General features: G+C 36.4%; 1 protein-coding gene across 4 annotated transcripts in view; it reads left to right on the forward strand.

Annotated features, from left to right (window-relative positions):
* Positions 1–18,850, forward strand: part of DIAPH3 (diaphanous related formin 3) — a 242,005-nt gene that overhangs the window by 103,555 nt on the left and 119,600 nt on the right. For all 4 annotated transcript variants that reach the window (XM_035321732.1, XM_035321706.1, XM_035321713.1 and 1 more), the window contains one exon: positions 3,501–3,602. In XM_035321732.1, coding sequence (XP_035177623.1) covers positions 3,501–3,602 — 102 coding nt within the window. The remainder of the gene's footprint in view (positions 1–3,500; positions 3,603–18,850) is intronic.

Below are 18,850 nucleotides of genomic sequence, written 5' to 3' on the forward strand. Positions count from 1 at the left end.
ATTATTTTTTATTTTTAATAAAGATAATTATACATTAGCAAGCCTAAATGAAGTAGAAAATTCAGTGGGACTTAGACTCCAAATTTACTTCGCAAGTTTGGGTATAATCATTTCTGTCAAATGGCTTTATCCAAGCTTCTTGTTTCTGGATAAAACCGTTCAGTAATGACTTTGAAAATGGTACCATCTAAGTTCAAACCTCAAAAAGCACTTAGACACCTATCTTCCTTTGAAAGTGGTTGAATAGTGTGTCTCATTGCCTTAAAAATACAGTATTCCCCTTCACATATGCTGAAGTTACTAAATAAATTAAAATATCCATCTGTATGTCTCTTTTAAAGTACGTCTGCTTTTAAAAACCTAAACAAGTGTGGGGTTTGGATATCCAATGAAAATGTAGTTCTGTGTATTTTGTTATTCTGAGAAGAGCAAAAGCATACATAGGTTTATAAGCATGTGGCTGATTTTAGGTATTTATATAATACCTTAAATATTTTGGTGGTTCTCCTTTTCAGAAATTTCTCATCTTCATCTTTTTTTCTTTTTTCTTTTCTCTAGCTGTAAATATTGTCCAGTATATCTTAATGTCACAGTTTATGATGTTAGAAAGTTGTCCTTAATCCTACCTTTTTGTTACACAGAGTGCATAAATAAAATGTATGATTTGTGTCTCTCTCCATCCTGCTTCCCTACCTTCTCCTGTTAGAATTTAAATATACTTCTGAAAGACATTAGAACTCTGAAATCTATGCTGTAATCCAAATAGTCATTGACTAATTATCAGAATGTTTCCTGTGACTTAGTCAAAATTCTTTCTCCTGCTTATTCTCCTTATTCTCTGTTTGATATTCAAAATGTATTTCATCTCTAGTAGTTCAAAAGCTTTATCTGAACACCATAAAGCTGCTTTGATACCAGCTGCTGCTTCGATTTTTTTTTTCTGGTGTTCAATATTGAAAACATTCATACAACACTTGACTGTTTCTCTTTGTGAAAAGTTTTGTGATAGGTCTTTCTACATGTGCAAATTATTTTATCATCAAACAATGACCTTTTAATCTCAATAAAAATTAAGGAGTTTTAGTATATTTAAAATATTGGTAATAACTGTTATGTGTATATCAAGACAGAAACAAGTAGGTTATTGAAACCTAATTTAAAATGTGCCTTTTACACTCAGACTCCCTCTGCCCTTTGATGTCTGCTGAATTGTATATATTTAGTGCTGGACATCTTAATTCATAATTAATAGATGTAGCCTTTTGTAGCCCTTTTTTTTTTCCAAAAATATTTTCCAATTTTAATAACTGCAAGGATATATATGACTACTGTAATAAATTCTTCATGCTGAAAGTTAGTCTGGCCATGTCCAAAGCGAGATCCATAAAATTTAACTTTGCATTATTATTTTAAGCCTCATCATTCCTGCATTTTTACTGATTTCCTTTTTTCTACCAAATTTCTTATCTGAGAGTGGAGTGTTTGTTGAAGCAGTTCATTCTTTAACTATCATTTACTCTTTCTTTGGTTATTTTGGTCCTTGCACATAAGTCTAGCTTTTCTTTTTTTTATTTGCTGACTTTACTTTCTTGATAAACTATGTTGTCCTTACACTGGCTGACGCAAAATGCTTTAAAACAAATTACTTATCTTAGTCCTTAGAATCAAAGTATGGCTTCAGTTCTTAAAACAGCGACAATTTTTACACTAAAACAGAAGTGATTAAGTACCGTCTAGTTCTTATCTATCAGAAAAAAAGGTTTGATAAGTGCTCAACTACCATAAAATGGTGGTTGTACAAGAGCTAAGAGATTGAGTATAAGAAAACTAAAAGAAGGATCAAACAATGTGTTCAGGCGGGTTTTAAAAAACATTAATACTTTGGATACATGTATACTGGAATTACAAATCTAGTATTTTAATTCTTTAACAAGAGGAATATCTACTGCAATCCAAAGTTAATATTGCACATATGACTCACTTTGAAACTAGCTAACAGGGAGTCTGAAGGTAGCGTAAAGCCACTGTTTGACCTGCTGGTGTAGGGCTACTTTGATGGGTACTAGAGTTGAATTATTTCTTCTTAAATTAGACAAATATGTTATGCAAAGAGTAGGCATGACTTTTCATCTCTGGCCCCAGGGATCTAATTTGTATGTCCTAAATGGCTGAATCTCTTCTACAGAAGAAGAAATTATTTTTGCTTCCAGATGTTTTTTTTTTTTTTCCGGTTCACCAACTTGACTAAGTTATTTTGTTGATTGTATAGCAATAAAGCTATTTACTTATGGAGTAGTAAAACAGATTTTAACTTAATCATCTGCCTTTCCATAGAGTAATGGGAAAGTGTTACAGTTAGTCCTTCCTATCCATTCTTGAAAATATGTTAATAGGTAGTGGTACAGCTGTGTTTGCCCAACCTGAATCAGTGTTAGAAGGACTGCATCTGTATTTCAGCTCGGTGGAGGACCTTAGCAGTAAGCCATGGAGTGTTTTAAGTAAGAAAACACTCTCTCTCATTTTCTTACTAGGATGGAACCTTTGCGACTGTGTAACCAGGAAAACAGGATTCGTGAGGTTAGAAAGAGAGCAGGCTACAGGAACCCTGATAGTAGCTACAGCAGTCATTTTGGGAGGGGAGAGAACTAAGCTACTGCCTGTCAAATTTATACCCTAACTGGGTATTTGAGGAGCTCTGTCCTTCCAGAACTTGCTCAAAATAGCCACTGTCAGTCTACCGACTACCTACCTGGTAATTTAAGTGGGATCCAGGTGCCTAAATGCAGATGACTATATGTAAGCATAGGTGCCAAAGTCCTCTGGAAGCGCCAGGGAGTCTGAAGTCTTCTTAGATGATCAGATGAAGGTGTCATGTTTAGACTCTTCCTTGTGTTTACAAGGCATTCACCTAAGTGCCTAAGCTTCCTATATGGACTCCTGAATTCAGCTGAAGCTGAGTCCCACCTCTGAAGTCCTACTTCTGGAAAGTTTGCATGCTAAGTAGTGTTTAATGGGTTTAGGCTTTTGTAGATACAGGCATTGCTTTACCTGCCATCACCTTACAGTCTGCTTTTACTACTAGAAAATAAATTTTAATTTCTCAAAATATTTTTAGTCTAACATTAATCATTCTTGCCATTCTTTAGTGAGCTACAGTACAGTTGAAATTCTTATTCTGCCTTCCCTGTCCTTTTTACTTCTTTCATTCTGTTTACACAATGCCTATCAAACATATTCATTACAAAATGCTGTTTAGTAAAAGACAACAGAAACATGTATGTTCAAAGAATCAGCAGAAGATAGTGGCATTTAATAATTTGCTTTTTATACTTGGTTACATGAAGGGTTGTGGGTTGCCTATTTACTTTCTATCAACTTCAGGACAGGTGTGTTGTCTTTGGAGTATATATTAGTGATGCATAAGTAATATCATTTACCTGCAATTACAAAAGCAATGCAGAATCTGAGATTTATGAGCCTCCTTCCTTTTCTTTTGATAGAATTTAATAAAACATCTTCCGGAACAAGAACAACTGAACGCATTGTCCAAGTTCAAGAGCGAGTATAATAATTTGTCTGAACCAGAGCAGTTTGGAATTGTGGTGAGTTCTTTTTTGTTAACACTATTTTTAAATTTCTTGCCTGAAATACAGTTTTAAAGTAGTAATATGGAAGCAATAACAGCTTCTTTTTCCTAAACATGAAGAGGTGGCATAGTAGAAAAGAAAAAGGAAAAAAAAGTGTAGGTGCTTTTAGTGGACATATCCATGGATCTGGAAGGCCTGATTGCCACATCCTCTTTCTTTAAAAAAGTAATGTAGATAAAAGACAAAAAAGTAGTATTTTTGTGGTAAGGTTCACTGGAAGATATGGAGCCATTTTTTGAATTTCCATAATGTGGTGGTTTTATCCTGCTGGGCATCTGAACTCCACCACAGCTGCTCTCTAGGTCAACCTCCTCAAAGGGAAAGGGGGAGAAAATACAATAGAAAAGGCTCAAGGGTTCAGATAAGGACAGGGAGATTTCTCAGCAATTATTGTGACAGGCAAAACAAACTCAATGTCTTTGTCCCCGCCGCTCGTTCACAGTCACTCTCTGCCCCTGCTCCACGTGGGGTCCCTCCCACGTGATGCCGTCCTTCCCGAACTGATCCTGAGGGGGCTGCCCACAGGCAGCAGCTCTTCAAAAACTGCTCCCACATGGCTCCGTACCACAGGGTCCATCCCCCAGGAGCAAACTGCTCCAGCACAGGTTCCCCATGGGCGGCAGCTCCCCCAGGCTCCCTGCTCCTGAGGGGGCTCTCCATGGGCTGCAGCCTCCTCCAGGCCACATCCACCTGCTCCACCAGGGGCTCCTCCACGGGCTGCAGCGTGGAGATCTGCTCCATGTGGGACCCATGGGCTGCAGGGGGACAGCCTGGTCAACTAGGGGCTTCTGCACAGGCTGCAGGGGAACTGCTGCTGCGGCACCTGGAGCACCTCCTCTCCCCCTCCTGCACCGACCTTGGTGTCTGCAGAGCTGGTTCTCATTCCCTTCTCCTAGCTGCTGTTGCACAGCATTTTTGTTTATTTTTTTCCCCCCTTTCTTCAATCTACTATCCCAGAGGCCCAACCAGTGTCTCTCACTGGCTCGGCTCTGGACAGCGCCGGGTTCCTTTTGGAGCTGTCTGAAGCTGTCTCTGATCTGATATGGGGCAGCTGCTGGGCTCTGCTCACAGAGGCCACCCCTGCAGCTCCACCCTATCAGCAAAAACATTGCCATTTAAACCTGATACACATTGATTTTTTTTCCCTGTTCTATATGTAAATGAAGTACTGTACTTGTCATTGTGTTAATCTGTTCTGCCTCCTTCCTCCTATGTTTTATAGTATGCTTTATCCAGAGTACTTAGAGTCACCTTTTACATTTCCAGTGGGAAGGTATGTTTATAATATCTTCCAGGTTGAATTTGCAAAGAAAGAGAGAAAATAAAACTCTCTTGGTTTATTGTTGGTGGTTGATGCTTTATTTGAAAAATAATAAGGGAATACCACGTATATAGCTCATAATTCATAATCATTAATTGTTTTATCCAGGCAAGCACAGAATAAGGCTATTTATTTTCCTGGATGGATACATCCATATAGGTCTTTGATTTTTCTGATTCATTCCTAGTTTTTTCAAGCTAAAGTGATCACTGACAGCTTCATCCAGGATGATTTCCCTAGGAGGAAGAAATTATTTTAGATTTTTTTTAGTATTTCTGGCTTCAGGGAAAAAAGTATCATGTCATTGAGTATCATGTCATTGTAACAATATGTAGTTATTTTTGGTAGTTATCTGTGTGGATATCAAGTATTTGTACCTAGATATTAGAATATCTGGAGTACACGTATAGGATGTGAGAGCAACACTCAAGATTCTGAATCAACTGAAGAGTTATCTCCTTTTTATTTTCACCTGCCCTGAAGGGTGAAAAAGCTATCATAGATTCCACAAACGTCTTCCTTGATCTGGAATAATAGTCTTAATATTAAATTCCATTAAAAAGCAGATGTAATTAGGAGTCAGATGTACCAAGTTTAGTTTGGAGTCTCATATGTCTCATTCTTTTTTCAGAAGTCAGAAGTGGACACTTTCTGTAAAAAATTGTTGTTTTGTTATGATTTTTTTCATCTTTCATGTAAACATGAAACATTACTTTTTCTTACATATAAGCATATATAACAAATTGTTGTCTGTTCTGGAGTTGAATTTGCTAAATGCTGCACTTTTGTTCCATAATATTAAAAGTTCACAGTTTCCATTACATTAGATACTAGAAAATCAAAAGGGTGGATTGTTTACATAGCAGAGAGGTTCATATATATCAATTTTACCGAGAGAAATTAAATTGTCCTGTGCTGAACAAAGTATACTGAGCATGATGATCCTCTCTGATAACCTTGTTTCAAACCATGCTTGCTAGGATGATAGAGATAAGCACATGTCTAAAGACTTGAGCAGTTTTTTCTGAGTCAGACAAATTACAGCAAAATGCCTGTAGAGATGGATTTGTACTGGTAAATTTAACCATGGCTGGCTAAGGTATGGACATGTGTTTGACCAAGCCAATTCATTCCAACAGTAATATATGTGTAACTGATTGGGGGAAATAGGACAATTACATGCTGGGTTATGCATTTTAATCAAATTAGTAAAATGCAAATTTGAATATCAAACATTTTTGCCATTTTTGTCAAGAATAAATATTGATTTTTAAAAAAAGACATTTAAAACTTAATTTGACATAGGTTAATGCTTGATTTGCTATTTTTCTATTTTTTTTTCTTTCTTTTTTTCCTCTATATTTGAGCCTCAGCCAACCTAGAAGTCTGTCTTTTGCTCTTTAAAAATTTCAAATTTACAATTCAGTTAAACTGTTTCTCAGCCCCATCTGATGGGAAGAACTAGAATATAGCAATCTAGGTCAAGTTTTGCTGTATTTGTTTGTGGATTTTCTCTTCTGAAGGAACAACCAGATTCACTCTGATGAATGCAAGTGTGCGTTTTCCTTAGTTTTCCATGGAAAGCATAAAAAGACATAATTAGGTATGATTTTTCTAGCATCACACCTTTGGTGAGTCTGGTGGAGCTGACTTCAGGGATCAAGCTACAACCAATTTTTATCACCAAATGTTTTTCATTTCTGTCTTGGGAAAAAAAAAAGCGTTGCATAAGTCACTTTTTGGGAAGCAAGCTGAGAACTCCTGTTCGTTTAAGTACCATATACCACTGCTGACACACACATAAATTGCTTTGCTTCATTTTTGTTACTCTTTTCAAGTGAGGAGAATCAAACTTAAACATCCAATACAAGACTTTCAGGTTTATCATTTAGTTGAGTGGTATCTCATAGTTACGGTATTTCAGAGAATTCAGAGATCATGTTAATTTACTCTGAAGTTGTGCTCAGGGGAAAGACTAAACCATGTGCTTCCCAAGGAACAGCCAAAATAGTGAATAAAATGATAGTTACTACTTGAGTGATAATAAAATCTTTATAATGCAAACCTTCTTTTTTCCTCCTGGCCTTGAATTCAAAGTCAAGATTTGTTTCTCTGAAAGAAACAGTTAGACACTTAGTAAGATACTGGCATGCCGTGACTGTTAACATATTGTGTGTTTTATTTCAGTGTGAGTTAATTAACTTTTGTTGTTGGCTTAAAGACATTGAGGGCATGACTCTAAGCAGTTCAGTTTCCCTTTATGAGATTTTTGTGGTGTGAGTTTTTTTTTGTGTGTGTGTGTGGTTACTGCAATTATTCTTGTCTTTTTAAGTCATTTTGCACTTTTATGTTTTCTGTTCATTCAGTGGTAAGTATAAAATAAATCCTTTATTACTCTTATCTTCTCTTCCAGACTTTAGGTTTTCTTTAGATAAACTACTTCATTTTCCTGTGTGTTCTTTCTTTCACGTACTCCAGACGGCTGTCTCAGAGCATAGATATTATCACATATTAATATAGAGGTTTTTTTTTTTGTTTTAACTTGCACACATCCAAGAACTATTTTATGAAAACTGTGTTATGAAATTGTTTATGAAATCTGTTGACTTTAAGTGCTTCAATTAGCTTCACAGTGTTACCTTAAGTTGATTTTGAATGCTGTATTTTGATGATCAAATGCTTCATGAAATATGTCTGTGCTTGCCAAAATTTAAATATTCAATTGCACTTCATTTTACTATAGTTCATGTTTTATACTTGGTTTACCCAGTGTGATGAACTTTCTCTTGAATCAATTTAATCTTCATATTATTTTCGTGGAGGTTACATCAATTGTAACCAATATTGGGTGACTTATTCTGTAAAACTTGTTAATGGAGAAGACTGCAAGTGTGTTTAGAAATTAGTAGTCATATGACAGCACACTTATAATGTGAAATCTATCTGAGGAGAATGGGATTTCAGCTGCATGATCATCTTAGCAGTTGACTGCTGACTGAAGTTTTTGTGTTTGTGGGTGTTTATTTTTTGTTGTTTAAATGCTATATGCATTTATGCTCTAATTGCATAAGGGATGCTAAAGGTGCTGAAGAACTGAAATACTTAGCTATAAATTATCGGGCAAAGCAGAACTTGAGTCCTTGAAGTATACTGGTTATATGTATATTTCTCACTACACAAACAAAATGACAGAACACTGGAGAGCTGGTGCATTCTTTTTTGAATTTGTCTGTGATTCTTGAGCTTTTTTTCATTGTTACAGCCAATGAGTGAATCTGAAACCATAGGTAAGGTTTTAGAATAATGAGAATATAATAACTCAGTTATCCTTTAAATATTTTTAGTATACTTGTGAAATAAGAATTGGAATAACAAAGATAAATCAGAAATAAATCTGTGGGTGTCAAGTTTAGAATTTTTAGAAGGAAAAAAGCGTATGTACTATGGTTATTTATCCTAGTTTAAGTATTAGCTTTATTAAATAAGAATTTAATTTTATGAAACAAATTATTAGTTTTTGGAAATCATTGTCACAAATTAAGACTTCGTTGGATCTCATATTTTTTAGTTTGGCATTCCTAAATGCCTTGGAAAATGTGTGTTGGCTACAAAGCTAGTATTTACTTGACTCTACTTGTGCTGAACTATTTTGTATATACTTTATTTTCTTCAATAGGACTGTAAAAAAAGATGAAGCATGTGTTTAAATAATTTCTTGCACTGTTAGAGCAATGTAAGGTAATTCTTTTGTGTGTATGACATTGAAGGGGAAACTTTCTGTAGGAGGAGACCCATACTTCAACCTTCTGCAGCATTTTTGTCTGAAATGCCCAATATATGACATTTTATCTCCATTGCTTCATATAGCAGTTGCTTTTCTTTTGCTTCCTGTATGAATATATCCAAATAAAAGTTAGCTTCTTACATCTATCCCTATTACAGCATTGATTGATGATTTATCTTTTCCTTGTATTCCATTGTTGATGATGATATCATTGCTGGATTTTGTCTTTTTCTGCTTAATTTCTCTGTGTGTGTGTGCATTTTCTGTTTTCTTCTCAACCTTACTGTCTAGCTAATAAAACTTCCTTATCTTGATTGTGTATTTACTAAAGGTTGCTCTCTTTCAGAACTGCATTGTACAAAGAATGGGTCCTGTCAGTATATGAAATTCTCAATGGCTTTTTCCAAAGCTTTGTTGTTGCATCCAATCCCTGACAGCTTCCCTCTGTTTTTTCTTACAGTACCATGAAATACTGGACAGTTTCCTGCCAGCAGTTGAAGAGTTTCTCATACTTGCACATAATTATATCTGCCCCCTGTTGTAGCTATTCTATGGTCATGTTGAGTTTCAGCTGCCTTTTGACTTCAGTAGTTTTGTCTGGATAGCATGGCACCATACCTGTCTTGAACATTGATGACCATACAACATGTCCAGTTATAGCTGAGACAGAAACCAGTATGCATAGCTGTTTTAACTGCCTGGGTGGTTGTGTTCCCCTCCCACCGGCCCCCAGTATAACTCTAAGGGGATAGTATCACTTCCCAGTAGGAAGCAGCAGGGGCCTTCCATGCCACTATGTGAACTAATCTAACGTCACTTCAGTTCCACTCCATTTGTATATGGTTTTCCTGTGTGCTCCAGTTACAGTGTTCTGGATGACTCCATTGTTGACTTACAAGACAGTCCTGTGTTGTTGTTTTTATTTCTTGCTTAGGTCTTCTAAAGCTCCAAGTTTGCTACCAAGTCAAGATGTTAATAGCTTCAGAAAAAAATAATATTCATTTAGATATTTTCTTAAGGGAAATTCAAAATGAGAAACACCCCATGGGTAATCTGACATATAAAGAACAAGTAAAATAATGGGCTTTGGACCATGGATGTGCAATTAAACTTCATAGGAAAAGAACTTGGGGATGACTAAATAAAGGAAAAGTATACGTATGTTGAAGCAAGTAAAAACTAAAAGTTTCTAGATCAGCTGCATTACTGGGAAACATGAGCTGCATAGGATTCTATCAAGAACCTTTATAAACCTTTTTAATGACACATTATATTTGTAATTTAATATGAAGTCATGGTCTAATTCTACCAGTTGCATAGGACTTTTTGAAAATAAGAACAAGAAGTAGTAATGGCTCAAATACAGCATAATTAATAAAGTGATCCAATAATGCAGCAGTGTTAATTTCAGGAAAGCAAGTTTAGAGCCCTTTAAGAAGTAGTGTGAGAAAAGAAATATGTGCTTTTTTGAGGGACTGCTGGAGAGTTGAAATATAAGCCATTGTTCATTATAATTGTTTTTAATAAAGCTATAATAGATATGTGTGAGTCAACATTTGTTCAATGGTTTTTGAATTTAAAATATTCAAGCACTAAAGATTATCTTCTATTATTGTTCATTTGTATTAATTAGATCTGAGTCTGAGGTGTTTTTTTTTTTTTTTTTTTTTTCCCCTGAGATATTAAAATTGCAAGGGTCTTGAAGCAGCTGATAAGGGCATCTTATTGCTTGCTTGTTTGAAGTAAGCTTTCTGAACTTTTCCTAATTTGAAGAAGAAATACAAAACAAAGGTTTATAATAACCTAAAACTTAGGCATTTCAGTCTTAATGGAAAAATGAACATAGAAAAAAAAAGCTCTCAGTGCGGGATCTAATGGAAAGAGAAAATGACTTTTATTTACACAATTTTGATGTAAACTGACTTTTTCACCTGTTGAGTCTCTTAGAGATTGAATTCACTTGTACTTTTATACCCTTATTCTCTACTATGTGTGCATCCAGGCAGCACAGAGGTCAAGGGATTTCCTCAACACCTTGTTATGTCTCTGGGCTTCTTCTTGATAGGTGGCAGCAAGCTAGTTTTAGGATAGCTCTTTTATATACTTTGTTATAAGTTTTATATGCTTTGCTGTAAGTTGTCAGTTGTCATGAAGCACTCTTTATCTCAGAATCTCCTCCTAACATCTGCTTCTTTAAATCTTAGGCCATGTTGCTGCCCATATCCTGGGTTCTTTCCTTGGCTTGGAATATATGTTTAAAATACGTATTTAGAGTTTGCTGGTAGGCTAATGTCCTGGTTCCAGCTGGGATTAAGTTGATTTTCTTCCTAGTAGCTGGTATGGTGCTGTGTTTTGGATTTAGGATGAGAATGTTGCTGATAACACCCTGCTGTTGCAGAGCAGTGCTTACACAGAGCCAAGGACTTTTCAGCTCCTCCTGCTGCCTTGCCAGCAAGGAGGCTGGGTATGCACATGGAGCTGGGAGGGGCCAGAACCAGGACAGCTGACCCCAACTGGTCAAAGGGATATCCCACACCATGTGATGTCATGTGGGGCAATAAATATGGGGTGGCTGGCCAGGGTGTGCATGGGGTCTGCTGCTTGGGGTCTGGCTGGGCATATGTTGTACATCGCTTGCTTTGTATTTTCTTTTAGCATTAACATCCATTCCTTTCCTGTCCTATTAAACTGTCTTTATCTCAGCCAACAAGCATTTTATCTGTTTTTTTCATCAGTTCTCTCCCCCATCCCACATGGGAGTGGAGGGTGTGAGTGCTTAGCTATGCTTGCCAGGTTAAACCACAGCAGCTAGAAAGAAAAGGAGTAATTAATGTGATATTATGCAGCCCTGTTGCTGTTCCCTAGGTGCTACTATGCAGGGTCTTCTGATGCCTCATATGTGCCGTGCTCGTATTGGAGTGTAGATCTTCTGGTTGTGACATGAAAAAAAAAAGAATTCCTCAGTTTTACTGCTGGGAATGGTGTCCTGAAAAGAAGTGCAGGTCCTTCTATTGATATTTTTGTGCCTCCGTTTTTTGCTGCTTACATGTGCACATTTCGTTTTGTACCAACCTCAATATTTCTGTTAAAGAACTGTGCAATAGGAGGAATTAATATTGGCATAATTATGTAGCTAGAGTAAAGGAGCTTTGGTGAATGTCTATCCTGTAGACAGGAAATGGCACTGAGAAAAAGATGTTGTTGAACTCTTTTTACTCACTTCTATAAATTTGTTCAGTAAGGACTGTGCATTTGAAAAAGAACTTGTTCACTGACAACTCTCTTCTTTAATTATGGAGTAAATGATCATGTTTGGAAGAATGAAGGAAGGATAAATATAAATTTAAGCATTTTGGATACATTGACATAATTTACATTTCAAACAGTTGGAGGATGGAATAAGCATTCTTTGTGTTGGAAGCCAGCCTTCCATACCCTCAAATTGCTTGTCTTAGATATGGAAGGGTTGTGGTGGTTGTTTTCTTTTTTTTCTTGCTTCATGGCAGTGCCGCATTCCCAGTGGTCAAAGTTAACTTTGAGCTTCATATTTAGGCACAGTGCATCGTAATCTTGATTACAATAACTATTCTCTTGTTATGTTGCTCTTTTGTGATTGACCCTTGAATAACTTACTGTTTTTGCTGGGAACCTCCTTCTCAATGAGTTTTTGACAAGTATAAGTTGCTTAATGGCAGTGAAAGATATTTCAGGAACATCAGTGACTCAAAATTTGATTGCAGTAATTGTAGAGTTAAAATATATAGTTATGGGTGCAATTCTAATAAAGCATAATGGATTGTAATGGATCAGAAGTCAGACATGATTCAGTTCTGTGCTCATTGCAACGAATAGGCATACCTAAAACTAAACTGCAGAAGCAGGAGTATGGCCTGTAAAGATGTGAATTTCCTTCTGTTCACCACTGCTGAAGCCTCAGCTAAAGTATTACAGCCAGTTTGGGGATGTTTTGTACATTAGTTATAGAGATGTGAACCAAAGCATGGACTTGGACTTCAGAGATGGCTAATGTTAATAGTTGCAGAAATTATCAATACGAAGAAATACTGCTTAAGTTTTTAAACTTAAGACCCAAGGCAGGGTGTTCTCTTGAAATATGTGTAGGAAACCTGGAAAAAGAAAGGGAATAATATGTCCTGAATACTGATAGTTGTTACAGCAGTATGCTGTAGGTTTACATTTTTGACAAAAGATATACAGTTTAGACAATAGGAAGATTTTTCTGATAGCGGGAATAATAAAACAATATAAATGATTGACTAGGGAGATTATGGAGTCTTTGTAATCAGCCATCTCTTTGAGCAGACAAAGCTAATACACTTGTTGGCAAAGCTGATTCTCCCATAGGAAGGCTGAATGCAGTGAGTGACCTCCAAAGTTTGTTTCCTGTTTATTTTGTATATTTATTGACTAAAATGTCCAAACACAGTGCTGTTTTGTATAGATTCTGGCATATAAGCATTACAATTAGTGTGATATTACTACTTAAATACTTGTTTTAGGAACACCTTTCTAATGAAAATTAACACTTAGAGCTAGGCTATAACTGAGATTTGTCATATATCCTAGGTGCATAGTATCATTATCTGATCTCTCCCTTAACCAAACAAGCCATCTGAAAACTCAGCTTAAACGGGTAACATTTTTTTGTTTTATAGGAGATTAATGTTAAAGAGTTGGTAGGAAAGATTTAATGAATTTATCTGCATTGCAGATTAATGCTGAAAATACTTGAGGCAAATGTTGGATGGATGTTTTTTTTTCTTACTCTGCAATATATTTTTATTTGAGAGGAAGCAAAATAATGGTTGATTAAAATAGCTTGTTGATGGTGATGATTCAGAGAATCCATCTAGCTTGTACAGTTTTTTATGAGGTCATGAACTCCTTTATTCCTTTTATTGATCCATGTGTTGTTTTGAATATGCAGTCCTTAATGTCCTTGGTGGTCTTTCCTTTTTTTTTGTACTAAAATCATTCTGGAAATAATAGTGACCAAAACCATGTTCACTTCTCATTTTTTATATTGGTTTTAAATATTATTCTGTGTTCTGAAAACAGTGGGATATAAGATGCTTTAGAAGGCTGTTTTTAGCAGTTGTGGGGATGATAAATTACTAGATGACATTTTAAGGCTTTGACTATAGTAATCAACTGAACAGCACCAGAGAATGCTTTTGAACATTGAACCTTAATTGTCTGTAGTGCTAATTTGGTAGAATAGATGTTAACTGTAGGCATAGAATAGACATCCTTTTGGCCTGTGCAGAATTAACCTTTCCCAAACAATTCCTGGGCATAGTCTGGGAGTGAGCATGAGCCAGATCTCATAATCTGAGTATCCGGTTAGATAATTTAAGACTTAAATTGGTAAGAGAGAGGCAGATTGGTTTATTAAGACAAGTTTTAATGGTTACAAAGCACATCCTCCTGCTTTCATCACAGGGAGGACAGAGCAGAACATAACAGAGAAGTTGGGTACAAGCATGTTGGTTCCAGCCATTGATAACCTGAGTGTCTCACAGGCATGTCTGCACCGCTCGGACCTGGCATCTCAGAGCACTTTCGGAAGTGCAGAGGGACACGGCCATGTTTCGTCCCATGTCACGTGGCTCCAGATCGTTGCTCTCACCATCCCTAGGTCATTTTTGGATTCAGTTTATATAAATGAGTACCAGAATACTCAAAATATAATTGACTCTCTAAAGAGTTGTAGGTTGTCATGGTAAGTTAAGCCTTCTTGTTGCTCCAGCTAAAAATGTGCTGTAACGATAGCTCCCTGTCAGTGGCGCACATCCACTTCTCCCCACTCTCTTGTCCACAGAACGATGCTTACAGCCTATCCATGCCAACTTATATTAGCAACTTGTTGCACCACAAACTGTTCCTAATAGTAGTTCTCATCTGGTTGTGCGGTGCGGAGGGAGCTGAATCCAGCAGTAGGCATGCGAACTCTTCAGTGCCTGTGATCCTTAGTGGCAGAAAATAGTCCTGAAAATATTTATTACTGTGGTTTTAAATCCATAAATGTAATTCCCTTTCAAAAATCATAATTTTGATATTATTTATAAACAGATTTGATGTAAAAAGTTTATAATACTTGTTAGGATGCTTTTAGTGGACCCTTGATTTTGGGTGCAGGCAACTATATTAGCAATTGCATGCTTGAGGATAGTGTCTCGAGTGCCATGTATGATAGCTCCTACTTAAGTTTATCTTAAAACTTAAGATATTTGAAAATATGTTCACATATACTTCGGGAGTGAGAAAAAGAAACAGTCTTTTACTTGATCACTTTTATTTACTCAAAGATAAAATTGAGGGAATTATGAAATATTGTTTCAGAAATAATTAATGTCTGGACCTTGTGATGTACATGACAGCTAACCTGAATAGAATTTGGCAAGCTATCCTCATGTGGCTTCACAGCTTGTTCACTGATGGATGTGTTTTTAATGAGTTCATACCAAAAGAGAAGATTTCACTAGAGTAAATTGAAGATTAGAGTGAGGCCTGATGAAGGCTAGTTTGTCTTAAATAATTCAGCAAACACTTAAAATGATCAATTCCATATTCAGCTGGTGATTTCACCTGTATGTTCACATTGAGGATAACTCAGAGTGTGTTAATGTCTTTCAGTGGTGTCTGGGAAATATCTTACTATATCTGAGGAGGTGTTCCTAATACTTGATGCTTGGGCACAACCATACTTAGTGCCATACCTAACACCATTTCAGTTTGTTCAAAATCCTAAAGTAGTGAGGCGCATCAGTGCTGTGAAACATTTTAATTATGTTAATTTCTGTTTGTCTATCTGAGGGTCCTCATTTTTTGCCTCCAGCCAATCAATGATTCACATTGCAGGTTCATCTGAATGTCTCAAGAGCTTGTCTTGAATCTGCTTTGATGCGATCTCTGTGAAAACTCGGTTCAGTTCACACAGCATTACTGATGAAAATTGGTGCCATATTGTTTTCACTTAAGAAGCTTTGTCAGGTGTTAGTGTTTCATTATGACTCCATGTAACTGTAAAACTATCATGTGTTGGTAGACTGTTTGGATTTTCTTTTACCCATATAGCAGCAACCTTGTGGAGTATATTGTAGTAGTTTGACAATATACAACTTTGGGTTGCAGTTTCCTAAAATCAAACAGAGCATTTTTTTCTGTAAGATTTCTTATGAAAGAAAAATTCTTTCAAAAGATTTATTTTTTGAAGAAATTTGACTGGAATCTTGGGTCCATTTTGGGACATTTTGACTTGACCAAGAAATGTAAATTACAGTTGAAATTAAATCTGAGGTAGCTTTTTTTCCTGAAAGATTCTAAGATTAATAGCAATTTCTTTACACCTGAAAGAAGACTTGCATGGGGCAACTAAATTTAATGTGGATTCTACTATCTGTTTTTGTCCTTTTTATTGCCATGCCTTAAGTGATCATGAAAGAGAATCAAGAAGAGATACAACCAAAGCAGACTTTCTTCCCTTGTGTCTTAAAAGGTAATGCTTCAAGGTTAAGGGTACACAGGGGAAGACAAACTTCCTTATGATTTTATTTTCACTCTCTTAGTCTTAGGAGTAGACTGCACAATTTCCACTCAGTTTGGAACCATGCCATGCAGGTGGCTCTTGCCACTTGTTAAAACATTCCTTACTACTTTTCAGCACATCCTTCCTGTCTTTGTTCAAAGTCTCTTCCAACAACAATAGTTTTGATAGTTAATGTCTTGCTATAGAGACTGTTCCCCATTTTATCAGTGCAGAAGACTTCTAAAGCACCTAAACCTTGGTGCCAGATACGAATGGAGCTTTGTTGGGCTTTCAGAAAATTTGAGTTTGTGTTGGTAGCACAGACTTGCTTCACTAAAAATACCAACAATCCTTTTGAAGATAATTTTTGTGGGGGGATTTGAACATCTTAAGAAATGCTCTTCTGAGTAAGGACCTTGATCAATACATGATCTCTCAACAACCTCAAGTATTGTTTGGGAAGTCAGTCGTTTACATTAAGTTGATGCATCCAAAAGATTGGCTAGTGTAGGGCAGCTGTGCTAAAAGAATCTTGAGGCTAGACAGTATCTTAGATCTCTGGAGCTTGAAACAACTATACAGATATTTCACTTATTCTAGCTTCAGACTGTAGAGCTCAAAGGAGCTGCAATGGATCCCAAGTCCTTTAGTACTTATTCCCTCTGTTATCATTTTGTAGAATTGGGGAACATTTTCCAAGATATATGAGCATTAGAACATTCACTTATGCTGTGTTTCATGTCAGACTGTTTTTGCCATGGATTACCTGTGGTTCCAAATGCACTAAGTAACCATATGGATAAAAATTCCACAGTCATTTTTGAATTCTCTGTTGACAAGACTACAGAAGATCTACAGCAGAATGCTGTTTCCTTACCACTGTTGTCATCATCGTAGACACACATCTTCCTGATTAGGAAATTAACTTAGACGCCTTGTGGGGTCAGTACAGAAGACTGTACTAAATATGAATGTGTTAGAGATCTGAGCTTTTTTTGCAATGTGTCATGTCTATCACATCAAAGACATCATAATCAGCAGCTGATGTTGTCTGTTATCACTCTGTACTGCTTAAATAATTACATATTGTCAAATGCTACTTTTCAGTTGGAGTAAGTATGGTGGTTCAACCTGGTGGAGAATACTAAGACTGCTGTCATCATTTTTAGACATTCCCACACTGACTTTGATCATCTACCTGTATCTTCATAGCCTGTATGTTGGGACACTCAAAGTAATAGCATTAGGATGTGGATTTCTGGTAGCAGCCAGAAATAAAATGAAGGACTCCTTTAGAACTAAGCTGATAAGATTTTTCTGTCTAGAATACAGCCAGATCTCTTTTACTTTTCAAGACTCTTCTCCGTGTGGTTTGATATTGTATTATTTTTGTTTAAATTTCTCAATGACTTCTGCCCTTGACTTCTGCTATAAATTTATTTATTTTTGCCATCTGGCTGAATTAGAGGTTTTGTAGAGGACTTTTCCTATGTCAAACTCTGACTTGGTTTCCCATGAGGAAACCTTTTCAGTCTGGTTGCATCTGCTCCATATGTACCTTTTAATGAAAATAGCTTTTCTGACGGCTGCTACATCTGCTACAGATAGAAGAATTTGGGAGATTTAGACCCTCTTATTCTTAGATGATACCTTTTTAGGAAAATACCATTGTCTTAACTCTGAGAAACAAAAGCTGTCTGTGCTTTTCAAGTGTCTGATCAAGATGTCAGTAAATCTGCGTGTTTGATAGTTCCATCCACCTGCCTCATCCTACAAGCAAACGAAAAAGCCTTTCTATGTCCAGGTTGAACAACAACTCTTTTTTAACCTGGATAATGGATGCATGCTATAACTGTATTTTTGGATAAGATAAAAAACAAAAACAAAGAAAAAAACCCACCACCACCAACAACAAAAAAAACATTTCTTCTCAGAATGGAACATACCTATCTTTGAATTTCAGCATGAAGCCTATTGCAGTGTATAGCAGTCTGTTATGTCAGCTTGTTTCAACAGCTGTTACAGCTCCTACTGGCGATTTGGTTTTATTTTGTAGGACCAGTGACCTCTGGAACATTCAAAAGGAGGGTCCTCTCTTCTGAGATCCTCAGGCTGGCCTTACTGGTTCATCTTTTTTGAACATAATGCCATCAAAAACAATACCAGGCATTTTCTGCACTGTGCAGCAGTGCACTGTCATCTTCAAGATGAGAAGGGCTATCCATGTGTAGCTAGGAGGCAATTGATAGGTGTTGTCCCTGTGTCATATACAGTATGCTCCTTTCTCGTCTGCTGTGAATATCCTCTAAGAAAATATTGCATTGGAAGCAACTGAGACAGTGGTGCAAATTCAAGGTGTTTATAATTCAAACTAGGGAAATGGAGTAGCAGGATGTGCCCTCTATCAATGCAAGAATGGCTGAAAAGTCATTGACTCAACTGGTTGCTTGTACACATAACCACATTGTAAACATGGAGATTTTCTGGTTTCTTCTAAACAATTTTAAGCTACTAATTATTATTTATTTGGGAAAAAAGTGTCTCAAAGT

The sequence above is a fragment of the Oxyura jamaicensis genome, chromosome 1, assembly GCF_011077185.1.
Source record: "Oxyura jamaicensis isolate SHBP4307 breed ruddy duck chromosome 1, BPBGC_Ojam_1.0, whole genome shotgun sequence".
Taxonomy (NCBI): domain Eukaryota; kingdom Metazoa; phylum Chordata; class Aves; order Anseriformes; family Anatidae; genus Oxyura; species Oxyura jamaicensis.